General features: G+C 39.2%; 6 protein-coding genes across 9 annotated transcripts; 2 read left to right on the forward strand and 4 right to left on the reverse strand.

Annotated features, from left to right (window-relative positions):
- Window positions 1-30: 30 nt before the first annotated feature.
- pxmp2 (peroxisomal membrane protein 2) lies at window positions 31-2066 on the reverse strand. Its single transcript, XM_054610656.1, is given in 6 exon segments — window positions 31-677; window positions 782-901; window positions 1032-1083; window positions 1085-1192; window positions 1357-1479; window positions 1869-2066. Coding segments are annotated over 6 exon segments (582 nt in total). The 5' UTR covers window positions 1979-2066; the 3' UTR covers window positions 31-608.
- Window positions 2067-2657: 591 nt separating this feature from the next.
- Window positions 2658-5738, reverse strand: unga (uracil DNA glycosylase a). The gene is made up of 7 exons (XM_054611086.1): window positions 5499-5738; window positions 4969-5169; window positions 4793-4888; window positions 3725-3822; window positions 3530-3618; window positions 3248-3426; window positions 2658-3165 (listed from the first exon to the last, which is right to left on the reverse strand). The coding sequence occupies exons 1-7, from the start codon at window positions 5595-5597 to the stop codon at window positions 3025-3027; spliced, it is 903 nt and encodes a 300-aa protein (XP_054467061.1). The 5' UTR covers window positions 5598-5738; the 3' UTR covers window positions 2658-3024.
- On the forward strand, window positions 5124-7588 carry alkbh2 (alkB homolog 2, alpha-ketoglutarate dependent dioxygenase). Of its 3 annotated transcripts, none has more exons than XM_054611089.1 (4): window positions 5124-5207; window positions 6223-6531; window positions 6613-6811; window positions 6892-7588. In XM_054611089.1, exons 2-4 carry the CDS (start codon window positions 6285-6287, stop codon window positions 7199-7201), a joined length of 756 nt encoding a protein of 251 aa, XP_054467064.1. In that variant the 5' UTR covers window positions 5124-5207; window positions 6223-6284; the 3' UTR covers window positions 7202-7588. The 3 variants fall into 3 exon arrangements, with proteins under 3 accessions (XP_054467064.1, XP_054467063.1, XP_054467065.1); XM_054611088.1 differs by having other exon boundaries at window positions 5176-5401; XM_054611090.1 differs by lacking the exon at window positions 5124-5207 and adding an exon at window positions 5747-5804.
- Window positions 7589-7718: 130 nt separating this feature from the next.
- On the reverse strand, window positions 7719-13728 carry usp30 (ubiquitin specific peptidase 30). 2 transcript variants are annotated; one of them, XM_054611084.1, is made up of 13 exons: window positions 13619-13728; window positions 11791-11900; window positions 11525-11698; window positions 11327-11430; window positions 11111-11209; window positions 10781-10826; window positions 10602-10696; window positions 10428-10487; window positions 10251-10337; window positions 9951-10031; window positions 9495-9714; window positions 9295-9406; window positions 7719-9128 (listed from the first exon to the last, which is right to left on the reverse strand). In XM_054611084.1, the coding sequence occupies exons 1-13, from the start codon at window positions 13687-13689 to the stop codon at window positions 8876-8878; spliced, it is 1512 nt and encodes a 503-aa protein (XP_054467059.1). In that variant the 5' UTR covers window positions 13690-13728; the 3' UTR covers window positions 7719-8875. The 2 variants fall into 2 exon arrangements, with proteins under 2 accessions (XP_054467059.1, XP_054467060.1); XM_054611085.1 differs by lacking the exon at window positions 13619-13728 and adding an exon at window positions 13359-13484.
- Window positions 13729-15125: 1397 nt separating this feature from the next.
- On the forward strand, window positions 15126-20792 carry svopa (SV2 related protein a). Its single transcript, XM_054611512.1, has 16 exons — window positions 15126-15160; window positions 16339-16496; window positions 16937-17022; window positions 17121-17219; window positions 17729-17800; window positions 17922-18046; window positions 18138-18201; window positions 18328-18453; window positions 18557-18685; window positions 18776-18849; window positions 19034-19110; window positions 19460-19564; window positions 19976-20087; window positions 20171-20252; window positions 20398-20487; window positions 20580-20792. Exons 1-16 carry the CDS (start codon window positions 15126-15128, stop codon window positions 20790-20792), a joined length of 1647 nt encoding a protein of 548 aa, XP_054467487.1.
- Window positions 20793-21567: 775 nt separating this feature from the next.
- LOC129101197 (D-amino-acid oxidase-like) lies at window positions 21568-26660 on the reverse strand. Its single transcript, XM_054610877.1, has 11 exons — window positions 26589-26660; window positions 25725-25920; window positions 25517-25631; window positions 25087-25163; window positions 24617-24682; window positions 23788-23842; window positions 23513-23617; window positions 23353-23435; window positions 23000-23117; window positions 22773-22871; window positions 21568-22690 (listed from the first exon to the last, which is right to left on the reverse strand). Exons 2-11 carry the CDS (start codon window positions 25916-25918, stop codon window positions 22565-22567), a joined length of 1038 nt encoding a protein of 345 aa, XP_054466852.1. The 5' UTR covers window positions 25919-25920; window positions 26589-26660; the 3' UTR covers window positions 21568-22564.
- Between the last annotated feature and the right edge of the window lie 975 nt (window positions 26661-27635).

Raw genomic sequence — 27635 nt, forward strand, 5'->3', positions numbered from 1 at the left:
ACTTTAACTTTAACTCTATGCCCCGCTGGGACTAATAAAGGATTATCTTATCTTATCTTATCTTATCTTATCTTAATTCTTTATTTGGTTTTGGCAGTACAAATATTTGATCCACTCAACATGTCATTATGTTAACTGTACACTGTTAAAAACAAATAAAAATAACTTTCCAAATATGAATTTGCATGTCTCCTCCCCTTTCCTGTCGATCTACCATTTCCTCCCTTAGGGTTCGTGTACAGACCACAACCAGAAGGAACCAGAAGGAACCAGAAAGGCACACTGAAGCATTGTTTTCAAATGTACATTATACCAGTTATTAGGAGACTTTTTCTATCGTATAATTCAATGTTTACTATTACATCTTACAAGATTTTGGCAGGTAAAAAATAAATGTATTATGCTCTGTAATTACAAACAGTCATGTATCCAACATATCATAGGAGCATGTAATAATGGCTTACACTTGAATTAATTAATTATACGGTATGTGAGAATAACTGTCCAGTATATGTATACTGTAGTACAGTAAACAACCAAATGTTAAAGCCACTGTGAAGAAGCCGTTTCCTCCAGGATCCTTTTCACTGAGGAAATCTAGGGAACCTTTATTTCCTCACAGTTGCAAGGTAGGCGTACCAAAATAAGGCGACCATGTTGGCAAACAGCACTCTGAACTGTAAGAAGAATCAGAAACAGGAAAAGATGGGGGAATCCATTTAGTAGCTTCAGTATGTGACTCATCATTTGTTCAATAACAGGATGCCAGTGAAATACATACCTGAACAGGCACAAAGTTGATATTGACGAACTGGAAGGGAGTCCACACTTTCCAATTCATCTTTAAAGCGGTCCAGTAACTTCCTTTCATCTTCTTTTCAAAGTCTCTCCACCCTTTAGCCTGAATATTTGGGTATATTACATATTTACATTTAGTCATCTTTTGCTGCACAATTTGAAGAAAAAAAAAAGTTCTCTGTCTCTGGCTGGAGTGCCCTTTCAATGAAGAGACAGTTCCTAAGATGTCTTACCTCCAGGATGTTCATAACAAAGTAGAAAATGAGCAGAAAGCCGGGCAAAAACAAGCCGATCCAGAAGCAGACGTTTTACTATGCAGAGCGGGTCTGTGCTGGGCATCCACGTCTCCATCAGCTGGTAAAAGTAATGGCTCACCGGTCCTGTAATAACCAACCTGAAACAGGCAACCAGGAATAATATTACTACAAAAAATGTTTCTATTTTACAGTGCTTGACACTCTAGTATAACAGGAACAGGCCATTACATTCATGTTCTTGTTGTACATGAGCCATGACTAGCATGTCAACCCTGACTTTTGACCCTGTACTTAGTCTCACCCATAAATGGCATAGCGTGCAGCTCCAGCCGGGTCAATCTGATTCACCAGGGCTCCATTGCTGCTCTTTTTTCTGGCCTCCAAAATCTGAGACAGTAGATTTCCTAAAGCTGTGAGGATGCCACTGAAAATATCAAGGACACACAACAACACACACCAATCAATATGCAACAGGTACATTCATGATAAGGTACTGCAATCAAATCAAGTGTCATTAACTTGTAAGGGGAGGTTTTTTTGGGCAGATGCTGATTGGTTGAAGCCAGAGTGCAAACAAAGTGGCCTATTGGACATACTTTGAAGTCAACAACAAAGTGACAACTGATAACAATATGAGTTACCAAGTAACAAACAGTAAGATAACAAACTGCTTTTTGTCTTTGTCAGTCCTTTAGTAAATGAGATCATCTGATTTCTGACCTTTAAACGGAAAAAACAAACATCACAAACAAGCACCAGGCTGCAGAACAGTAACTGACAGCTGACAGTCAGTGAACAGCCAAAGCTACAGACCTCGTTACAGACTTAGTGAGGATGGGATACTTCTTCAGAAGAACCAGATATTGTTGTAGTAAACGGATAGAAATGGACGCATTCCGGACGGGCAGTCTTTCTGCAGGCATTGTCAGTAGTTTAACTGTACAAGCATTACAACTTCAGGAATCCCAGATCTGACGGGTGGAAGCAGCAAAGTTGAAGAGGAGCTGCCTCTTCCTGCAAACAGCGTTGCGTCACTGACGTAGCCACGCCTCTAAGTCGACGTCAAAAACAGCCGACACAGATCAAATATTTTTGCATTAAACAGCTGAAGAATATAATTTACTCTTGTCCAGTTTTAAGCTGCAGACCGGCAAGTGTGACCACATATGTAAAAGCACATTAGTTTTTGTCTTCTGTTATTCTGGCCCCTCCTCATGGCATAACACACTGACTTCTTACAATACTACAGACCTTCTTCATGGCAGACATTTTTACTTGCAAGAGCTGCACTGGAATATTAAAACTAATAACATTATTTTCACTGATTTTCATTTAGGAGCAACAGTGAGCCATCCCTTTTACTACTAAACTGTCACACACAATCCTCATATATATATGCTGCAGACCTGTATACGTATGTATATATATATATATATATATATACATATATACATACATACATACATATATACATACATATATATATACATATACACACACACACATATTTGTATTTTTATATATTATGCATTTAAACAAACATTTTTTTTTTTTTTTTACAGAAGCTGTTTGGTGCACAAAAAAAATTGATGACAAAGTAGTCCTGAAACTCTGTATGGGAACACGGAAACACCTACTACATCTGCTCTATGAGATCTGAGGAAGTGAGCCTATTTTAGACTGCACTGAGCAAATTTAGAGACATTAATATCAAACAACTTTTGGAACCACTTTAATAGAACCAACATTTCAATAAAAAGTAAAAAAGAAAACACAAAAATATTTACAATGTTGAAAAAACAGTTTGAGAAAAGGCATTTAAGGAAATTCAGTGTAAACACAAAACATAGCAGTTGAAACGCCAACATAAAGAAATCACTGCACATACACATAGGAAACTGTTAAAGCTTATGGGTGGGTTTTGGTCTGTATTTAACCAACATACATGTAAGAAAACAGGAATAAAATCTTAAAGTGCCTTCCAGTTTACGGGAGACTTTCCGGATTTCTTTAGCAGCTCGTTGGCCTTTGAGAAATGCTTGCATCCGAAAAATCCTCTATGACAAGACAAGGGAGAAGGATGCACAGCCTGCAGGATGTTGTGACGTGTCTACAAACAGAGAGAACAGAAACTTAGATGCATGAAGGGTTTTAAAAGCTTTAAAAGCTTTAAAACAACATAGTAGACCCACCCTGTTTATAGCAGCTCCCTTCTTGTGAGCATATGATCCCCAAAGCATGAAGACAAGGCCTTCCAGGTTGTCGCTGAGCCACTGCACCACGGCGTCGGTGAAGGTCTCCCAGCCTTTTTCTTTGTGGGAGTTGGCCTGGTGAGCTCGGACGGTCAACACAGCGTTTAGCAACAACACACCTGATGACAATGGAGATGGGCAGGTGAGGTAAAAACCAACAGCTTTCTTGTTGTACAACTTTTCCTAAACATTCAACAGGCTGCTTTTTTATTTTTTTAATACCTTGTTGGGACCATCCAGTCAGATCTCCATGTCCTGGGTGCTCAAAGCCGTCAATGTCCGACACCAGTTCTTTGTACATGTTCTCTAAACTAGATTGAAAAGGGTCAATAGTGTGATAAATGTGTCAAAGGACGGCACTCTATCTGATTTCAAGTTTGACAAGCTCACAGGCTGAGATACTGAAAAAGTTTTAACCTGGGCGGAGGACGCACTGGTTTTTGTACGCTGAAGCACAATCCATGGGCTTGGTTAGGACCATGATATGGATCCTGGCCAAGAATCACCACTTTGACCTGGAATAAGAGTCATTAGACAAACCTTAAAGTGCCGCAAAATTCGGTGACGCTAACCCTAAATTGGCACTGGGAGACTATATGCATATTTACACACACAAACACCAACTTTGATTTTCCATTTTTCGTTTGCAAATTCAATTTGCATGTGATGTCCTCAGCGCCTGCTGGGGTGTGTAGGCGGCTTGCTGTCTGTTTAGCATGTGAGAGGCTCTAAAATATGTTTGTCAACGTATGTCTGAGTAGCTGAAGCAGGACACAAAGACAAAACAGAAATTATTTTGATTTGCCCCAATACTGTCATGTACAATTGCACAGAATGAATTTGTTCACTTAAGATATTTTAAGATTAGGTTTGATCCAAACATGAAATTAAGGACTTGTATCCTTACTGCAAAAAGCCTCAGACCTCCAACAAAGTCTCAGGAGAGCTAAATTGTTCCAATCTTTAAAAAAAAAAAGGAACTTCTTGATTTTAAGACTTAAAATGTTGTGTTATGTAAACATTATTGGATCTTGGAGCTTTATCTTTCTCTAAATTGTTCTCTTTATCTCATATGGCACTTTCAACTTCTGTGATGAATATTTCTACATGATTAAAATGGATTTGCTTTTTTTTTAAATGAATATCAAATGCTGTATACTTTAAGATAAGATAAGATAAGATAATCCTTTATTAGTCCCGCAGCGGGGAAATTTGCAGGCTTACAGCAGCATAGAGTTAAAGTGCACACAAGAGACATAGTAAAGAAAGACAAGATAAAAATAAAAATAAAAATGAAAAATAGAAAATAAAAATAAAAAACAAGTATTATAAATAAGCAATAAAAACAGTAGAAAAACACTAACACTAAAATAACTATATTAACTATTATTGCACAGTGTTTTTATTGTCATGTGTCATGATTGATGATTTGATGTCAAACATAATGTCACAGGTCACTGAAAGTGCCACTGCAGATAAACTTACATCTCGAATGTCGCACGTCTGAGTCCAGGTGAAGACATGTTCAGCAGGTGGGTAAACAGTGTGGTGTTTCCTCTCTTCAGACACAAAAGTCATCAGCTGTGGCAGAGATATGAAGTTATTTCAACTGTTCATAACAACAGGGACACCGTGAGCACAGTGACGACTTTCTCTCTCACTTGTTTAAAGTAGGGTTTTCGAAACTCCTCCGACAGTTCCTCCCTCCAGCTCTCCCCAAACCCCGGAGGTGTTTGAGCAGAAGACAGTTTCTCCAGCGCTGCTTTCTTGTTGCGGGCGATCCGGTCCAGCTGTTCCCGGGAAAGAAGAGCAGGAGGCGGGCAGGACGGCTCTGGCTTCCCCGCCAAGGACTTCAGCTTCTTCTGCACAATTGAGGAGTTTTCAACAAAACACACAGCTGGTGAGAAGCGTGCAGCATGAGACGAGACTGCTTTAAGAAACCGTCGACAGTGAAGTACAAACATTCTCGTGCTGTGGAAGCTGTTTGCACCACTTTCGACAACAACCGAGAACACCAGCAGCGCTTGTGAACGCAGCTTTGCGCGTCGCGGGAAACGAAGAATCCTGTTGTTTAAATAGTCCTACAAATACACTGTAAGTGGTGTTTAAATGCTAATAACGTTATGTTGTGAACATTAAAAGGTAACATGTGTTAGCTGTCAGACTGGAGTGACCTAGAGGTGACGCTCACCGGGTCCTTGGCATCCTCCTCGGCTTCATTTAGATCCTTAGAATTCCTCTTCTTCGACACAGGCGTAAAAAACGAGTTAATAGTTTTTTGTCCAATCATTTTGTTGAGAAACACCTTGGCGGCACGCTGCTGTAAACTACTTATGTTAAGTTATTAGCTGGTGTAAGCTCACAATGGCAGCGGTCCCCTCAGAAAACACAAACTGTCTTTACTGCTATTGAAGTATTCGCGCCAAAAATAAATGACGTCACGTCGTTATGATAATGAGCTGAGCGGCTGTTCAAGACAAGCTGCTGCTAACAGGAGGTTAGTGTAAAGAGATAATGTCATATAATAAATTATAAATTGGTCGATTGAGTCATTGAAGAGAAATGTATCGTCGACTACTTTGATAATAAATAGATTTAGCATTTTTTTAAAAAGTAAATATGCCCCTAATCCATTTTCTTCGTTTCTTCAATGTTCCTAAATATGAAGATTTGCTACTTTTATTTATTTTATCTGATGTTGAATATGCATTTTCAAGATGAATTGATTAATTGTGGAAATAGATTAATAATTCATCATTTTTTAATATTGTTAGTTGCAGCCCTGCCTATTTATATTCATATATGTGGAGAGATACGGTATTACAATAATACTCCAGTCCACTCACTGTAGATCCACACTAAACATTTTTTTTACAAGACCTGGATTAATGTTCCATTTTTTTTGCATCATCCAGGTCTTTAAAAACCCTACAATTGAGGTCCCCAGAGTCCCACAGACAACAAACAGGTTACTGCAATGGAAAAGTTTGTGAATAGTATCTCCTGCAATAACGATGCCAGATGTCCACAGAAGAGGATCAAACTGGAGAGTGATGAGAGGGTGAAGCAGCAGGAGGACGATGAGGAAGACGAGTTCTCTCATCCCGTTCCCTGGCAGAAAATAGAGTCAGAGGGACTAGACTGTGACTATGCTCTGCTGCTCTCCAAAGAGGAGGCAGACCACATTTATAAAAAGCTGGAGGAGGAGGTGGTGTACTCAACAGGTAAAACATCAAACCTCCTTCTGTAAAGTTATGACCAGACGTTGCAGAGTTGCTCATTGATCACGGCTATTTTTGTTCCAGGGGAGGAAGCAAAGGTCCAGGTGTTCGGAAAGGTGCACAGCATACCGAGAAAGCAGGCCACATATGGAGATGCAGGTCTAACCTACACTTATTCTGGAGTGACACGTTTAGCCTCCCCGTGGACTCCAACCTTGGAATATATTCGGGATGTTGTCACAAAAACAACTGGACAAACATTTAACTTTGTTCTTGTCAACAGGTGAGAAATTCCTGAATACAGTTTTTAAGATCACAGTTTGATATTTGTCTCCCTGCTGAAAGTGATCTTCTCTCCACCAGGTACAAAGATGGGCAAGATCACATGGGTGAGCATCGGGATGATGAGAAGGAGCTGGACCCCCTCTGTCCCATCGCTTCCGTCTCTCTGGGAGCGGCACGAGACTTTATCTTCCGGCACAGAGATGCTCGGGGAAAAAACAGTCGCCGACAGATCAAACCTGTGAAGCTTGAGCTGGCACATGGAAGCTTGCTCCTCATGAACTCACCGACCAACACCTTCTGGTACCACAGCCTCCCTGTCCGCAAGAAGGTCTCCCTGCCTCGTATCAACCTCACCTTCAGACGCATCCTACTCGACAGAAAGAAATGACCAAGCATGCATTATCACCAAGGCCTTTGGGGCCAGTGCCCGAGAAGCCTCTTGACTGTGGGGTTCAGATTTTGGATGAAAGGACAAACCTGTTGCCGTCCTTAGGCACATGGATAAATATCACAAAATGAAAATGTGTTTGTTTATGTAGCAGCTCAATCTGGGCAACTAAATGACAGCACAAGGTGAAATAAGTGAGGTTTAAACTTTTGGCTGTTGCCAATTATCTGTAAATCGTAAACAAAAATATTATTTTGTCAGCTTCAGCCTTTGGCACTAAGGAGCATTTACCCCTCTAAGTTAAATATTATATTTATTGTTGTGAAAAAATTACGTTTTACCTCTATAGAGAAAACATTTTCACTGAAAACCCTGAGTTAAGGCTGCATGCTTCACCAACTTACAGATTCAACGTTTTGGTCAAGGACACTTCAGAAAGTCTGTGCTTGATCTTTAGCATGTCTACTGTCACACAATATCTGTCGCCCTAAAAGTACCAAATAATAAATCTTGCTTTAGTTTGTTTTATTTTTTAATACCTGAAAACAATCACCTTTACAGATTGCACAAAAATACACACAATCTCACATGAATATACATTAGTGCAAATCACAAACATTAATGAGTTTTGCACCAGGCGATTACTCAATTTGACTTAGTTGGTTTGGTAGGAGCAACGGCAGCTACACAGAATTAAAGATATTCAGAATAACTTACCCAAAAACCTGCTGTCATACTGTGGCTTTATTTACTGAGAGCTGATCATTTTTAATAATCTGTTTTTACATCAACACCATTCCAAATGGCTCTGATGCATCATATCAGTTGTCGCACACTTGGCTTTATGTGTTAATAATCTCGAGCATTAAAGACAACATGGCACTTTAAATTCAACTCTGCAAAACACAACAGTGTTAGGATTATTAGAAACATAAAAAAATATCAAATTCAACTGCTTATGAACAATGCCTCTTGAAACATTAATTCCAATAGTTTTACATACACTGCTGGAAATTATTAGGCAAATTAGATTAGACAATAGAGAACCAGAGGTAGGGAAAATCTACCTATTTGACTTCATAACTTCTCAGTAACATCTCCAAGGACTCCTAATCAGCTACTTCTGTATATGTCTGTAATGTACAGGCAGGGGACAAATTAACAGGAACACTGTAAAGTAAATTTGCGTTTCAATTTAATACCAAAATCTACAGCATCATGAATATGCCACAGAGTTTAATAAATTGATTCACACATGAACAATGTCTTGCAGGGCTAGAAAATACACTATATTGTTTAGTGCCCTGTTTTTTTGTCCCATAGAAGCCAAATGTTGCATGACAAAAATTGTTACACAAAGTTGTTTACATGATCAAAGATATTTGACTAAAAATCGTGCAGGTCCATAATCTTTGGGATTGAGAGCCTTCTACTCTGGAACAGAGCAGCAGGCAAAGTGGATTCATACGTCATTCAATGGCCTTCAACATGTTGCTGTGATGCATGATCCAAAATTAACTTTACAGTAACTCTGGGATGGATTTTCTCTCTGGTGTCATTGTCTGAAAGTCATAATCCACCTATTGGTAACCGTGTTGTAACTGGCACATACAGCTGGGACAGTTTGACTGGAAAGGCAGAAGTCATTCAGGCTGTGAGGTTGCGAGCTTCAGGTTACTCCTCTGAGTGCAGAGCCGGGTTCGGTCTTCGGACTCTCTCGTAGAAGAGCATGTAGGCGTTGGACGACAGCACCTCGTGCTGGCTGGCTTTTCGTACCGAGTCGTCTGACACCCACAGCCACTGGGAGCTGATGGGTGAAGAGGTGCGCGGTGAGGAAGGGCTGCGACGGTACGTGACGAAATGTCCTGAGTGCATGTCACCGTGGTGAACCAGCACAGCGTTGAGCTGGAACAAATACTCTGTAGGTCTGGAAGGACAGACGCTATGATTAGATGACATGTACAGATGGTTCCAAAGAAGGGAAAAACAACACGACGTTTCTAAACTCTGAACGGCTTTGATTACCACCACAACACTGAGCAGCTTGATTTACACAAGTTTCTTGTACTGTTGCACCTTCACATAAAGTTTACCTGAAGTCATATGTGAGGCCGAGCTGTGGGTTCACTCCAGGAGACTGAAGAAATACAGACGAACATGTGCCGTTGGAAAAAGGTCTGTTGTTGTTGTGCCGTTGCTCTGTTTCTTGAAAAACAAAATGAAACAAATTGATGATGAAAAACACAAACTGAATGTGACCCAAGAATGATATTAAGGAGTTAACAACACATACCAGTGCCATTAGCAGAGGGCTTTTCCATGGAATCTGAATTTTCAGCCTTTATGGGGTTCTGAACACATCTGATTCGCTGACTTCTGTGTGTGGCAGCATTGTGTTTGTAGCGGTCCATCGATAGATGCTCTGTGAACTGCACATGCTCCTGTCTTTTGATGGGGGTTCCTTCACTGGACCACGTCAGTCTTTGTAAATGGATACAGAGGCACTGGGGGAGCTAGAAGAGGGAAGAACATATTAGACAGTGAAAGAACAACATTGTAGTACATAACATTTTACAACACATGTCATCAAGAAAGAAGGGGAAGTTTTGATCTACCCTAAATGTTACGGTAACATTTTTCTCTCTAAATCAGACAAACAAGCTTCAGCAGAGTACCTGTTGTCTACATACTGATTAACATATTGGGCAATTAATAATCGGCTATTAATGACATCGTAAATGACACTTACCTTTCCCAGTTTTAGCTGTTTAACGAATGTTGTCCTCTGGCTTTCCAGAACTTGCCCGTTAACTGTGTTCCCTTGTTGAAGCTGAGGTGAAATAATCCCAAACAGAAATGAAACAAAATCAGCCAAATATTGTCTTTGTAATAAAACATGAATGTCTTTCTGTTGTAAAATACACCAGTCATATGAATGTGAATGTAAGTAACACGATGATAGTTTTGTCACAAGGATTTCCTGTGACTTACATAATAAATAAAATATTATTACCAGAATTTGGCGAGACAGATACTGCAGTAAATGTACCTTGGTGCAGTTTTGACACTCCACTTCTTTGATGGTTTCAGAGGAGATAAAATGTTGAAGACACTGATCCAGCGAAATAGGTCTACCCTGAGGGAAAAAAATAAAACCAAAAAGTTTATAGAGAACTGAAAGTATAATAACTTTTAATAGTCACATGTTCTTGACATTTTTGCTTACCCACTGAGGTAAAGGGATGGACAGGGAGAGGCTCTCAAATGAGTCATACCGCACCGGACTCTAAACAAAAGCAAAGCAGAAGTATAAATCCCCATAAAAAAGCGCAAATTCAAATGACACAAACTAGCTTTGCTTATTACTTTCCTGTCCAAAACAACAACAAAAAAAACTCACTTGTTGTTCGCAGCGCTTGCATGACATATTGCTTGTTAAACGACCATGAAAAGGATGCTGAGACTTCCAAGGACTTGGTATAGGATGAAGAGGTGCTGCAAAATGAAAAATGAATATAGATGAAATACAATCCTTTGTGGTCTGATAATCTAGCCCCAATAATTTATTTGTCTCCTTACCACGACTTCTGCAGATCATGCTTTTCTCATCTTGATCAGGGATGCTCTGGTATTAAACAAACAAGTACATACAAAATAACTGGGAGTACAGTAACAGATGTGTCATTTTTGACACTTCTACAACACTGGCTAAAGGTCCCGTACTGAGACTGACTTGATTTTTAAAGTATAGGAGGCAGAGTTTGGATTAAATGGTGCTAAAACTTCCCTCAAGATTACAAATGCTCCAAGGTGCTGAACTGAACTGCAGAGCATACTGATGGCGTCGGCATGCAAGAAATATTTGTGAGCCGTCTTAGAAACAATGCAACTGGGGAGATGATAACTTGCCTCGAGGGACTGCATGTCAAACAAGTGAGCGACTTTGGGTTGATGATTCCGCTCCTCCTCCAGAGAAGATGTGAGGACATGAAAGAGTTCATGCGCATCCTGAGAGGGGATAAACCAACACAGTCAGGCAACTCTTTAGACTTAAATTTAACACTGCAGCAAACATAATATAAAGAAATAAACAAAAAATACCACTCAACAGTATTATTGACCAACCTGCTCTTCAAATGAACTAATGTGCCACCGGTAGAGTCGGAGAACATCCAGGAGGCACCCGGCATCGAGTACATCTTCCTCCCCTGGCTGATCACTGGATAGAGCTATCAGTGCAGAAGCAGACATCATCCTTGTCAAAAATATTAATGAACATTTCAAGTCCACTACGCTCTGGTGACTTATCACAGTTTTTTATACCATTGAGAAGCTGAAGCAGTGTCGTGGACAGCTGGTTGTCCTTGCATGACTGGATCATAGAGGAACCTGAAAACATCTCCAGCCACCGGATGAAGGACGGACATGCTGCCAAACCCTGAAGCAAAGAGTTCAGGAAGCAGGTGTTGCCTATATTCAACAGACCAGGAACCATACCTGAAAGAAAAAAACGAGTCATTGTAAGTTAGTGCTTTACAACCAGTGCCCTACATACAATCTGTGTATCACATTATCATACGGATTCTTACCTCTCTTTTTCTTCTTTCTCTCTGTAATTGGGCCCCACAAGACGTATACTCCAGCTGCAATCGCGGCAGCTATCCCACCAATGACTCCCCAGTTTTTCATCATCTTGTTTCTGAAAAGACAACCTTATGTCAATGAAGCACAACGGATGACTTGGGATAGAGAGGAGTAGAGGAGACCCGATGCGTAAAAACAATAGGAAACATGATGGTGGCTTTCATACATCACTTGTGTTGATTACGATATTATAATGATACTGATATGTGTTTATATTTATTCAGTGCCCTACACTCGTATCTTGGCACTATAATTGACAAAAAGTTGATATTTGGCAGCAATACCAACATTGTATGTAAGAAATGTGTTCAGCGTCCTTTTTGTCAGAAAGATGGCTAAGGTTCAAGTCAAAGACACATTTCCGTTTCAGATCTTTTATTTAGCAAATTCTTTATTTTAAATGTCTGAATGCTTCCCTGACTCTCAAACAGAAAATGTGAGATGGTCAAGGTCTGCAGCAAAATCACTGGTGCTAAACAGAAAAGTTATTTGTACAACACAAAATAGCTAAATATAGCAGAGTCTATTCTGTGTGACATCAGCCCTTCAGACCTTGCCTTCAAGTTCAACTCTTAGGGTCCCGTTAGCCAAAATCAATACTTTAAAAAACTCTCTCAAACTTGTTCCCTTCTCTCAACACTGAGATGTGTCACACCATTCAACATGTCACTGAAACAGCTTCTACAAAAACTATTATTAAGTGTAATAATAGTAGGATTTGCTGCAGGGCTGTTGTATTAGACTACAATAGCTTCAGCTCAGTGTACCTTAAAACTGGCTACTGAGTATATCTTTTGTAGCTTTGTATTGTTATCTCGCGTTTTAGAGTTTCACTGCTGCTGATTGATTTAATCAACAACGATTGTAAACGGGGTTTGGGCTGTCAGTGAACCCTTTTCTTATTCTGTCTATTATGATTGCATACTTTCTCCCTTTACATTACATTACATTACATTACAGTCATTTAGCAGACGCTTTTATCCAAAGCGACTTACAATAAGTGTGTTCAACATAGGTATTCAAGAGAACTACTAGTCACCAGAAGTCATAAGTGCATCTCCTTTCTTAAACAAGCATCTCAAAGCATAAGCCAGAGCAAAAGTATAGTGCAGAGGCAAATTACTACGAAAACAATAATTGCAACAGACTAATACGAATACAGTAAGTGCTACAAACTACTACGAATAGGATAAGTGCAGTAAACAAATACAAATTCAATAAGTGTCAATAAGTTTAAGACACAGGCAAAACAGTACGTAACATAATGTAAATGAAGTGCATTCATAATGTGATCCATTGACCTCTGAGCCGTTTACTTATCAAGCAAAGCCTCTTCCAACTGAGCCTCGTCTGCGAGTGTCACAGTACTTAAGCTTGACATGTTATTTATTTTGTATTTATTATGTATCTAGTACTTGACGGTTTCTACCACCCCCCCACTTCACCCATGTGTGACGTTAACCACGAAGCAGCTAACATCAGCTAGCTAGCTCTAGCGTTGAGGCTAACTTACCGACAGCACCGAGGTCAACTATGTCGCCTCCATTGATAAATATCCTGATAGTTATCTTGAAATAAAGATAACGTTTCTCATTGCTCTGAATCTGCGTTGGCAGGTTTTGTAGCTGTGACGTTAAACCGGACTGCTTGTCATCCTGTCTGCACACGATACACTTTGGGTCCAACGCACGTCGGCGTCATGGCCAGTTTCACCTTTGACCCCTTGCACTATAAATAACCTGAAGTTGTCTTCTGCCAGAGGAGAGGTTTTACCTGACTATGGGTCCAGTGCCAAGGAACTCCCCGACAAGCTTATCAGAGCTTTCTGGTCTGCACCACAACATCCTGATTTCCTTGCGGAACCCCCGTCTCTGGTGGCTTGTTGCAGGGGGGACCAATTTGGAGAGCGTACCTATGTGTTCACAGTTTACACTCCGACCAACAAAATGTTTGTTGCGCACATGTTTGAAGTCATGTGAATTATTCGCAGCTTCAGCCTTGTCAAGCGAAAAATGTGACAAGATGTAAATAAATATTAACAAATATTTAAATTTAAAATTAAAATTTTGTTTTACAATTTATTTATTTTACAAATCATTGGAGCTATTAAACATGTTTAAAGATAACATTATGATCATTGAAATACACAATACCAAACACACTGTAGATTTTTGGTCACAGTTGCTTGGATCAGAATTAAACCTTATTCATCATGTTGTTTTGGTTTATTATTTATTGTCCAGCCCATATATATATATATATTTTTTTTTATTAAACTTACATTATACATCTCATCTTCCATATGATTATTCTCATCATTGGAGCTATTAAACATGTTTAAAGATAACATTATGATCATTGAAATACACAATACCAAACACACTGTAGATTTTTGGTCACAGTTGCTTGGATCAGAATTAAACCTTATTCATCATGTTGTTTTGGTTTATTATTTATTGTCCAGCCCATGTATATATATATATTTTTTTTATTAAACTTACATTATACATCTCATCTTCCATATGATTATTCTCATCATTGGAGCTATTAAACATGTTTAAAGATAACATTATGATCATTGAAATACACAATACCAAACACACTGTAGATTTTTGGTCACAGTTGCTTGGATCAGAATTAAACCTTATTCATCATGTTGTTTTGGTTTATTATTTATTGTCCAGCCCATGTATATATATATATTTTTTATTAAACTTACATTATACATCTCATCTTCCATATGATTATTCTCATCATTGGAGCTATTAAACATGTTTAAAGATAACATTATGATCATTGAAATACACAATACCAAACACACTGTAGATTTTTGGTCACAGTTGCTTGGATCAGAATTAAACCTTATTCATCATGTTGTTTTGGTTTATTATTTATTGTCCAGCCCATGTATATATATATATATATATTTAAACTTATTAATCTTCCATATGATTATTCTCATCTTACATTATACATCTCATCTTCCATATGATTATTCTCATCATCTAGGCCCAGCTTTGTATAATGCTGCTTTCGGGTTCATCAAGTCCATGTGAGTATTGATAAGTCATGTGGAGGACCACAGTAATTATACATTCATATAGTGTCAGATCCTCCTGAGCTCGTCCTATCCGATCTCCCTCTCTGCGGAGGGCGGTCTCCCATTGGCTGCCGGCGGACACCCGGAGCAGGTAGCTCTCCTCGGTGCTGAAATCACTGCTCGTCGTGATAATGTAAACGGAGATGATGCCAAACGGAGCGCCAGACAGTAAAGACCAAAATGGACGATGATCTGTTCCAACTGAGACAGCTGCCGTGAGTAAACTTACAACCTGCACATTAACGCCTTCTTGTTTTTTATTCAAGCTCATTTTCAACCGTGACAGCATGTTGTGCCCTCTGACAGCCTCTCATCTACAGCCTCTCTGTGGTGAAGCTGGACCACAAATAGCTTGACATTCCTTAAAAGCATCAGTCGTTCAATAACAAGCTATATCCGAGCTTAATCATACATTAAGGGAATAATAAAAACAACTTAGCATTAGAACACAGATGGCAGTGCAGTTTATTTACAGTCAACAATAAACAAGATATTGCATTTTCCTATTTTGGTTTTATTTATTTATTAGTGTGAAAGCGGGTTTGCTGTGATTTCTGTGTTTTCGGTCTTAACTTGTAACTGTGTTTGTTGTAATGACTCAGTACCTAGCGTGATTTATTTCAACCTCTGCTGCTGTACAATAATCTAAAGGTTGGCCCATTCCCGTCTAGCCTGGCCGTCATGAGGGACATTTCTCAAAGACATACAGTGAAATAAGGATATATATATATAGCCTACTCTTCTTACAATAAAGGCGTAAAAAAAAGTAATGATACACACATTTTCTCTATTAAATAGTATGATAATCAAAAAATGTAAATGATGGATTTGTAATAAACATTACAAAACTATAACAGTTAGTAAAAGAAAAGAAAGAAAAGACAATTTGTATAAGAGGTTGTTACAGTTTTGCTGGATATGTTCACAAGGACATCTCATAGACTCATGTGCATCACTAATACTTCCCGTTGCAAGTCTATGTTGTGTGATAACAGTGATTAAGACATCACTGGAGTCTTCTCTTAGTGTTTCAGTCTAAATGAACCATTAATTATCTACATGTGGGAGAAGATTATACCTTCCATTTGTAGACAACATTCGTATCTCTGGGTATTTAGGCTTTCTAAGCTTGCCAAGCAGTAAAGTGCAGTCTGCAGAGCTGTCAGTTGGTCTGACATGGTTCCCCCATAGGAGGTTATTACCACCAATTCACAAAATCACAGCCAGAAAAAGCTCATATCACCTAGGCAACAGCCTCCGACTTTGATTTTTGTACTCAGCTTTGCCCTGGAACTAGTCATCTGAAACACTCCTAACCAGATATACTGTTGAGAAGTTAATCCTCCTGGGCTTTTAAAACACTTATTCTAATTGTTTTTAGTTTTTTTTGTAGTGTCATCCGATTCCGTCGCACAGGTGAGAGCACACGCTCCGAGGATGACTGCGAGAATAGAGAACAGGTTATCAGGATTGCAGAGCCGACTGAACTGGAGTCTGTGGCACTTGCAGACGGAGCTCCAGTTCCTCGGGAGTTTGCCAATCCAACTGATGGTACAGTATGACAGGGATTCATTGTACACACACTGTCTTTTATAATAAACTCATACTCACCTCACCAAAGTAGCATGATTTCAGTCAAGTAATATTTTCTAATATCTGTGTCCAAGGTCAAGACTGAACTCAAAAGTAATATCTTGTATAAAAGAACAGTTTCTCCCAAAAATGACCAAGGCATATGTGATGTTTCAAGCTTTCGCTTTAAACCCATCATCAGAGGCACATAAAAGTGCCAGGAAACAAGAGCTTGTTGGATCATTTAGGCTGATACCTAACTTTCTTTGTAAGAAACAACATCAGTGCACATCAACACTCAGTGCTCTCACCCTCAACCATACAACTTTAGTTCCTTGTAGTTGCTCTTCACTGATGAAGAAGGTTCATGTCTGTTTATTTCTTGAAATATTGCTTTAAATACTTTCTCATTCCCTCAGACACATTCATGGTGGAAGATGCCGTCGAAGCCATCGGCTTTGGGACATTTCAGTGGAAACTCTCTATCCTCACTGGTCTAGCCTGGGTGAGAACTGCTCTTTGTTTAAAATACACTATATCAGGTACTGTGTATGTGTGTGCAGGCTATAGAATGTGTCTCTGAGTTGTTTTCTGTTTGCTCAGATGGCTGATGCTATGGAGATGATGATCCTTAGCATCTTAGCCCCACAGCTTCACTGTGAATGGAGGCTGCCCAGCCTCGAGGTGGCACTGCTTACATCGGTAATGGCTCTCTAATGTCTGTAAAGTGCTCCTACTTGCAGTGCTATATGACTGTCCTGATAGATATTGGTTAAGTGCTGAGGGATTGTTTTAAGTGCTTGTAATGAGCAGTGACAGTAGGGTTTCTAATGCCAATAGATACTGTGTGAGTCACAATATTATGGTTTGAATGGCCATCAAAAGCATAATTACTTATGTGAGTATGATATAAACAATAAAGCAAACAGGGGACCTACAGTAGATTTGACTTAAGGCACTGAATAAAGTGGCCTTGAATCGTGGACATTTTTAATTGAGACGTAATGATTACAATTTTCACGAGAAGATAATCATATAAAAATGATTCAGTGACTTTTAGTGGCTAACACCGAAAAAAAGCTGCAGTCCTGTCTACTCTTTAAAAACATTCATGACAGAATGTGCATAACATCAGCTATGTCTTGTGAAACTAAAGTCATGTGAACAATTAAACTGCTGAATCTGGTTAACTTTATTCTTCATTGGTGCAGGCAGTGTTTATTGGGATGATGATCAGCTCTTCTCTTTGGGGAAACATATCTGACAAATATGGCAGAAAGACAGTAAGTTCTTATAAAGCCTCTTTTGTACAAGGGTGATGATTGACAATTTTTTTATAGCTCAGCTTTTCACCATAATTTATCCTGCAGCTTGTTATGCTTGTTTGATTGTATGCTCACACAGGGTCTCAAGATGAGTGTGCTTTGGACAATGTTCTATGGTGTGATGAGTGCATTTGCACCCGTTTATGGTTGGATCCTCGTCCTCCGTGCACTGGTGGGCTTCGGCATCGGAGGAGCCCCACAGTCGTGAGTATCCCTCATTCATCTCTCTTAAAACAAAGCGGTAATAATTAATGATGTGAGTTAGGATTAACGGTGAAATGTGGCTCCTTACAAGGGTGACACTGTATGCTGAGTTCCTGCCTATGAAGTCCAGAGCTACGTGCATCTTGCTGATTGAGGTATGAACTACCCTTATCTATCATCCATCTGGCCATAGTGTTAACGCTACTGACATGACAAAACACAGCTCGGAAATTCTCTGTTTTTCTTGAAGGATTTTACATAATTTTGACCTTGCCTTGTAGATATTTTGGGCACTGGGCACTGTGTTTGAGGTCCTCCTAGCCATCCTGGTGATGCCCACTCTCGGCTGGCGTTGGCTGCTTGGCCTTTCCACCATTCCTCTCTTCATCTTCTCCTTACTGTGTTTTGTGAGTATGAAGTTATGGGTCTTGAGACGTTCTGCAATATGTAAGCAGAACATATGACAGCTTAATCAATTGACACGTTTCTTTTTTGGTGGGCTGGGAATAGTGGCTACCAGAGAGTGCCCGATATGACGTGCTGACAGGGAACCAGGAAAAAGCTCTGGCCACATTGAAGCGCATCGCTACAGAGAACGGAGCACCAATGCCACTGGGAAAACTTATTGCTGCCAGACAGGTGAAAGACAGTTTCTGAAGAACATACAATTCTCTGAATTACATTAATGTATGCTCCCTATTATGTTTGTTTTGTCTTTTCTTTTATTAGGAGGACCGAGGAAAGATTCAAGACTTATTTTCATCAGACTTTCGCTGGACCACAGTTCTGCTATGGTTTATCTGGTAAATGGAGTGAATGATAATAACACCCACTCACGTCCTGAGTCATTACTCACTTAATTCCTTTTCGTTCTTACACCGCAAAACCTAAATGTTCTCCAAGTGCACAGACATATTAATCAATGTTTTATTTGAAGTTTCTTACATCACATTAACCACCAATGTTTCATCCTGTTTCTCTCCTCAGGTTTGCAAATGCCTTCTCATACTATGGGCTGGTGTTGCTCACTACAGAGCTGTTTCAGGAGGGAGGTGCATGTGGAAGTGAGTCACTGCTCCAACACCGACAGATGCCCACACACACTCAAGGACACACACACCCATTTTAATTTGCTTTCTAGAGACTGTGTAGTTCAGTGACTTGTGTGTTGAAACAGGAGATAGTTGTATGGCATGACAGACATTTATCAAAAGAGGCTACTGTAACATGTGAAGGAACAGAGCCATCATTAATGTAATTAGTTACACCTGTGCTTTTCCTTCTATGCTAGGTCTAAATGTCTGCCATGAAAAAGATCTTCACATTTGTGCAGTATGTTTTTGCAAAATCACAGATCAAGCTTGTGCTTGGTGCGTACTATACCGTTTTCTGTTGTTTTATATCACCCTCTAGTGTCCAAAGGTAACAAAAGGGAGCTAAGATGCAACTTGGAGTGTAAATATCTGAACTCTGACGACTACAAAGACCTGTTGTGGACCACCTTATCTGAATTCCCAGGTACACATAAATTAATTCATTTTTTTTGTTTGTTAAATATTGTAGTTACTGTTGTTGGCAGGTTTTTCCACTGTACCATAATTACTTTATATTTACGATAACTTACAGGTAATTCATCATCATAATCATGTAATAGATTTTAGAAATAGAATTTTCTCACAGAGGTCACTTTAGCAAGGAGTTAATAAAAACATTAATTATGGTTGCATTCCATTTAGGTTTGCCAGGGCCCTGCTTGCATGCAAAACTACTGGCTTACCTAAAGAGAATGAAGCTATCATTAACATTATTAAATGTCAAAATGTCATGGTAATAAGTAAACGCATAATATCTATAATTACGGCACTGTAAAATAAAGAGCAAGTCAGCATATTATATTTTACAAACCTGGAATTTTGCATTGTCTCATAGGACTGCTGGTGACACTGTGGGCTATTGATCGATTGGGGAGGAGGAAGACCATGGCGTTGTGTTTCTTCGTCTTCTCTATGTGCATCATTCCACTCTATGGCTGCGTCGGGAGGTGAGGTGGATACTGAGGAGAATATTAAACATGACATTGTGGGTCCACCTTCTATCCAGCGTAACTGTTTTTTTCTGTTGCAGAGTATCCATGACGGTGTTGATATTCGTCGCCAGAGCTTTCATCTCAGGAGGATTCCAGGCTGCTTATGTGTACACTCCAGAGGTCAGATATCTAACCAGAGCTGTCTGGTTTTTTTTTTTCTTGTATTTTGTTAAATGCAATGTGACTAGTAGAGCTCAGATTCAATCAATACCTGGGTAAATGGAGCATCATGGCAGCCTACTCAGTATTCTCTGAAAATCTGCAGGTGTACCCAACAGCGACCAGGGCTTTAGGTCTGGGAATGAGCAGTGGAATGGCCAGAGTTGGTGCACTCATAACACCTTTTGTTGCACAGGTAACACCCCTCTGTCAGTTTTGTCATTTTAACACATCAATACACAAGAAGGTTGTTCATTTTTTTTTTCATCCCTGGGTTTCAAACTACAGGTGATGTTGGAGTCGTCTGTGTACCTGGCTCTCTCTGTGTACTGCTGCTGCTGCCTCCTAGCCGCCATCGCCTCTTGTGCACTGCCAATTGAAACAACAGGCCGGGGCCTACAGGAGTCCAGCCACCGTGAATGGGGCCAGGAGATGGTGGGCCGGGCCTCCTCCCAGAGCTCAGGGGGAATCCCTCCCTCCAGCTCTGTTTCCCAGGGCTGAGGACATGTCGGCAGGAGCACAACTGAGAGTGGTGACCACAGTGAGGAAAAGACGCAAGGAGATGCAAAAAAAAAAAAAGCTAATCCAGCTGTGTCCAGGTGTCCATCTCCAGTCCCATCGAATGAATCTTCGGTTTAGGCACCACAGTGGCTTCAGAGAGCCAGGCAGCACAATATTATTTAATCATATTATATCGTCTTCAACCACCATTGCTGTCACAATTTTGCCACTGAATAACTGTCCATGGATCAACTGGAAAGACCAAATGACCTTCACAAGTGCAAGATTGAGAAAATAAATGGTGGACAACATGTGAAACATTCATGGACAAGTGAGAATTCAAATATTTGAAGCAAAGTATTTGAATACTTCTTTTCTAATTCAAAAGAAGCAAAGGAGAATAAACAGGATTTAGGTGTTAGCTTCAAATCTTCTTTTCAAAGAGCCTTAAAGCTGTGATTTCAGTTTGTGTTTTAGAGACCTTCTTTTAATAACCCTGTGAAAAAGCTGTGTTTGTTAGCAAAGCTGTGTCTGTTTAACATAGATACGTAGATAAGAGAGAGCACCATCTTGTGCACACAAATAGTCTGTTAAAAAGACCAGCTTTATAACTTGTATATCGCAGGTGTGAGGAAATGTTCCACGTTGTCAAAACAGACCGTTAGATTAAATAAGGTCTGGGGTTACTTTGTTAAAGATTCAGTGTAAATGCAGTGAAAGGGCAGTACTGAGAATCACTGTGTAATTGTTTTCTGCAAAAAAAAAAAAACGAGGATCATTATGCAGCAGTTTTATTCACAACAACCTGACAAACCTGCCGAATCATTCATCAGGGCATAATAATCAAATAGGCGACGATATTTCATAATTATAGTACAACTGGAACAAGTCCACAGATGGTGGGCTGCATTTGGAGACAACATTATATACGTTAACTTGACGTATTAGGGAACTCAAAGTAGACTCAACCTAGTTAGTAAGTGTTACATGATTTTAATAAAATGACATTAACATATGGTGTTACGATCCCTGCACACATAGACCTACACGTGCATATACACAACCCCTCAGCAGGATGTTACATTCTGTCTTTCTGTAAATAATGTATCAATACCTGGTTTAGTTGTTGTCTTTGCTTTTGTTTGTAACAAAGGTGATGTGGAGAACGACTTTGCCCAGCCTTAGTGACACACTGAGCAAAGTTTTGTTTAAAAAAAAAAAAAAAAAAAAGAGATTCAACAGTTCAGGTCCGGCTCTTCACCTGCCAGTGTTTGATATATAGTGCTGCATTAAGTGTCTGTATGCACAGATTACTGTCAATGCACTAGATGTAAATGTGTATGATATTATCGTAAATAGTCTTTCAAAAGGAGCAGTGGATTCATGTTGTTATTTATTACTAAACAGTGTGATTATATCAGTCATAATCATTATCAGGAAGTTTGTCGCCTTTTTCTACATTTACTGAGAACATTTTCAAAGATTTGAACACTAAATTACCAAAACCTCCTACACATTTAAGTATGATTTTGTTACCTATGAATAAGCCATCTGTTCATTAATAATGGATGTGAGTAGTGTCTCCTCTTTAAAGTGACATACAAGATACAAACATTGCATTGTTTTAAAGTCACGTTATCTACCAAAAAGTATTTATTCTGAATATATGTTTGCTCTGAATGCTAGATACAAACAAGAGCAGTTTGTGCAGTATTGAATACAAGGCACTGACATTGACATGTAAAAAATTAAGTGCACCAATCACTACAAATTTACAAGCGAGCTTTTGGACCTTTGCCTTTTTGTTCAACGATCTCACCGAAGAGCCTTGCTGCCTCCTGGGCGCAGCCTCGGTGAATGGTGAGTCCGAAACCTCCATGGCCGTAGTTGTGTATCACCTGAATGAGAGCAACAATATTTTTAGAAGTTGAATGACCGAAAAATTCCTTCTTAGAGTATTGATGGGCTGTTAAAGTTCACCTCTACTGTAGTTGCACCAAACTGTATGGTCTCCCTTTCCAGTCGGACTTTGCTGCGAACAGGCCTGAGGCCGGCCCAGTCCTCTACAATCCTGGCATGCTGAAGTTGGTAACAAAAAGACGTTAAATACTTTAGCACCACAGAAGACTAGTTATAAATCATTTATTACAGTTGACACAAACAGTCTTTATATGGGCTCTTAGGCAAACACTTTGATATCATCTCACCTTGAGACTAGGCTCGAGCTGGAAAGCGCCTTCCAAGATGTTTTTATGGTCCGTGGAGTTGTTCCGTTCACTCCAGTTTCCTAACTGGAAAATCCCACCGACCGTCACGAGGCGACTCCTTCAGACACAGAAAACCAACACTGTTTTCTCATTACAAATCTTCTGACAGAAAAAAAACACTGTGGCAAGTGGTCAACACAGTATAGCCACTGCAACTTTAGATGGAAAGATGCATTATGTGTATGATGCTAATAATCCACAGCACTCCCACCCCTCACTACAAACATTACAGGAGAAGTTTCTCCTTAATGATGTGTATCTGAATCATGAGAGTTTTGTGTCACTAGAATTACCCTGGAATGATATATGGTGAATTGTAGACCCCTTTTTTAGAATTGTGGGTAATAATCCAATGCTTTAACCACGGAGCATCCACCTGAAAAACAGAGGAATAACCAGGTTCAACCACTGTTCCCATAGTGCCTTTATAGCTGTTTATATAATCACTCTCACCTTTATTATCTGCCCCCGGCCTGGTTTGAGCTCAGGGTCCGGCTGGAGCTCTCCTGATCTCATACCAGTGCAGTTTATGGTCAAGTCTGCCCCAGTTTCTGCCAGCTAAATACAAGGAAGCATGATAAGAGATAACAAATACAATAGAAGGAAAATGCAACAACCTGGCCATTATGATATAACAGATTCGGCATAAAAAGAAATTCTAAAATTATAATATATAAAATAATATAGAATAAACTATGCAACTATAATATTGAAAAGCCTTTACTAACCTCCTTGAAGGACTCTATTTTCCTGTGATAGAATTTCACACCCCTTTTTTGCAACCTGAGAATAACATAAAACCAGAGGTTTATCATGAGTACTTGAAAACGACTCCTGCTAAATATACTTTTTGACTTCTGTTAAACCAAAACTACACAAGATTAAACTGAAGCCGTTATCCTAAACAACATTCGAGGACTTCTGGTGGTTCACCCTTTTACATCTACACAGCATATAGGGAATTGTGTGTTGAGGACAATTTTTGTCAGATGGAAACTTAAAAAAGTTTCAGACACTTAACAGACCATTCCCATGCCGCAGCTGTCTGAATCTATTTTTGTTCCCCGGCCTGCACAATTCATGGTAGCAGTTATCTCTCAGTGACCACTGATTGTACACTACTTTATACTTTGCACTGTGGGATCATTTTAGTTTCCAACATGTAAGTAACATTTTATTGAATCCTGAGGGGATGTTAAGAACTGAAAATATATAACAAGCTATAAGGCGCTTCTTTTCACCTTTTTACTGCGTAATAAATTATGTTGCAAACAGTTAATGCTACACCTATACAGTACCAGTCAAAAGTTTGGACACACCTTCTCATTCAACTACTTTGAAGAATCTAAAATATAAAACATATTCTGGTTTGTTGAGCATTTGTTTGTTTACCACATAATTCCATATGTGTTCCTTCATAGTTTGGATGTCTTCAATATTAATCTACAATGTAGAAAAAAATAAAAAATAAAAATAAAGAAAAACCATTGAACGAGAAGGTGTGTCCAAACTTTTGACTGTTACTGTAAACTGAGTTCAACTCAGGTCTTGACTCACCAATCCATCAGCCAAGGTAAGTATGCTTTACCTTCCACCATGAGAGCAGTGTTGAACCACCCGTAACTGGACATATGAGAAGAGACAGTCAGATCATCTATCCATACAAATGTGTATCTTTTATTGGAAACCATGCAATATTGTGTTTAGTATGATAAAAAACATTTTCTAAACATCAATGACATGCTTGGACTGAGTTTTAACATTTGAAAAAAAAGAGCATAAACAGTTTCTTTCATTCTTTCTTCTTTTTAAACATTTATTACCTGAAATGTTGGAGAAGTATATAACATGTTTGGATTTTTTTTTCTTTTGGTTTTGTGTATGATTTATTGTAAGATTTCTTGATGTTTGCTATACAGCAGTGTATTGCAAACAAATGTGGGAAAGGGTAAAATGTTTGGCATGACATGGAAAGCTGCTTTATGTTCAGTGTTTTGCTTTCATGGCAGTTTCCGCACTAAACCTACTTGTATCCAGGGAACAGCTGCAGCTCCCGTTCTGTTAGCTGTCTGAAGCCCAGGACAATATCTTTAAATGAGGGATCCTGCAATCAAAAACAAGTCAAGAATGTATCATTTATGTCCTAAACTTTCCCTGGCTGTGTTAGTTCGCTGTCACAATGGAGAATCCCAATCCTTGGTGAGGCCTCTCTTTTATTGTTTTCCAACCACTGTAGACATCGGTCTTTGTGTGACTGAAAAAAACAAAACAGGCTGAGCACTAATGGACTGTGTTTACTGTAGATGTTGCACTGGTTTGTGAATTTTTTTTGAACGAGTTATATGAGGTTACATTTTAACTAATTGCACAATGCCTTTCGTCTTAGTAAGGCTTCTGAAACAAGGTCAGATCTTATCTTTGAGGCCAGATTGACTCCAAGAACAATGCACTACTCACTGGGACTGGTTCAGTGCACAGGTTGTAGCCAGACTGAAGGAATACACCCATTTTTATGGACTCTGGTGTACTGAGGCAGCTCAGCAAGTAGTCAAATGTCTCTTTATTCCATTTTCTAGAAGTGAGGACAAAATACAGCACTAAAACACTGACCATTTTTTACAGATATAGTAAAGAATGAAAAGAGAGTTAAGGAGAGTACACTTACGTCTCCTGGACGTTGCCCTTATCGTAGAGATACGGCTGCCAGAAGCCAGCAGCTCCATCACTAGTGGTCAGTGGAGTGAAACAGTCCGCATACACCTCAATGGTCAGTGGACTGACGATGGAGTGATACTGCTCGTAGATGCTCTGAGCAGTTGACAGGCCGATGACTCCAGCTCCAATCACTGCAACCCGCATGTCTGGATTAACATGAGACACAACACATATACATATGACACTCATTCATATGCATCACCCCAGCGAGCAATGTTTCGTTGAAAAGACGTTTAAAAGCCAACTGTTGACACCGGTGAAAAGAAGTTCAAAAAGGTTTTTTTCACCGACTATTTGAAGACGTAATAATAATAATAATAAATAATAATAATAATAATAATAATAATAATATGCATAATTATTAAATTACAATAATTAAAATGAAATAATGAATGTTGTTATTATAATAATAATAATTATTCTTATCATTAGGTTACTTTTCTGTTTCTATTTCATATATCATTAAATAATGCATAATTAGTAACTATAACTGTAATAGGTAATTTAGTAGAAAGGTTTAGAAGTTTGCAAAGTCTTGATAAGATCAAAATAAACATTTCCCACTGTGAAAACCTGTTTGACTCTATTATGTAACAGGGTTGGGACTTCATCTGAGTGAAACTTTTACAAACTATACAGCTCATAATAGGAGAGTAGAATAGCATGTAACGGAGAGGCGACATAAAGCAGCATTTCTGAGAAAATCGCTCACGTGGAAGAGTTATATAAATGCTGCATAACAGAACAGATCACATGCAGATATTACAGATGATCCACTCACAACATAATCTCTATGATTTCCGTTTTGCTTTACCTTCAGTCTAGTCCTCGGCCACCACAGTAGGAGTTATTACAGTCGGTCACAGCAACAACTGAGGACCTCAACTGACCCTCTGGTCCAGCTGTCACATGAGTTGGGGGCGGTGACAGCAGCTTTTCAGCACGTGGTACATAAATGATGTTTCAAATTCCAAAGCTCAACTATGACACGTGCCTATTTTACACCTTTTAGTCGTGGACATGCAGGACATCATATAAATATAAATAATCCTACCTTTTTATATCATATATATATATATATATATATGGTGTACAGCAGTAGACTCTTCCGCATGAGGAGTTTGATTTATGTAGGCCTAATTATTTATTGATAGGCCTATATTGCGACATTCACAGTAAACATTGGCCTTTGTGTTTTTGTAATCATCATTTAGACTACGTATGATTGTAATGACGTTGTTTGATATTAGGACTAGCAGTAGGCCTAAATAATTTTTCAGTTAGGCTATCATTTTTTGCACCAGGCTATTGTTAGCTGAGAGGCGATAATCATGTCAGTCTGTAGCCTATTTGATTTAAAATGGAATAGCAATTACGGCAGAATATGTTATGGTAGTTAAGTTAAGTTATCCTTCATTGGGTTAGGGTTAGGGTTGGTCTGTTCTGTTTTAATGTGTCGCTGTTATGTATAAAACGCCGGTCATCGGGAAAATAAGCCCCGACAGGGCGAACCGGCTTGCTTCACCCTGAAGGTGGTGCTGGTGGCTTATTTTCGATAATGACCGGCGACGTTCTATACATTATCCCGCTTATTACATGGCTACTTGCCAAAACGAAAAAAATAACTTCACACGGTGTGTCTTTTTACAGTTTATCTGTTACCAGCATTCGTAGTGTTGATTAGCAGAGAAATAGTCCGCCAAACACCAACGTCTTTGGCGTCGCCTAGCAACCGAGTACGCTTGGGTCACCGAGTACGCTGGGATAAAAAAAAAAGCGTCAATTATACTTAAGATCGTAAGCGTTTCTGAATAAAATAGCTTTTGAGTAGCTTAGCTCTTTTATTGACCAAGTAGGCCTA

The sequence above is a fragment of the Anoplopoma fimbria genome, chromosome 13 (assembly GCF_027596085.1).
Source record: "Anoplopoma fimbria isolate UVic2021 breed Golden Eagle Sablefish chromosome 13, Afim_UVic_2022, whole genome shotgun sequence".
NCBI lineage: Eukaryota > Metazoa > Chordata > Actinopteri > Perciformes > Anoplopomatidae > Anoplopoma > Anoplopoma fimbria.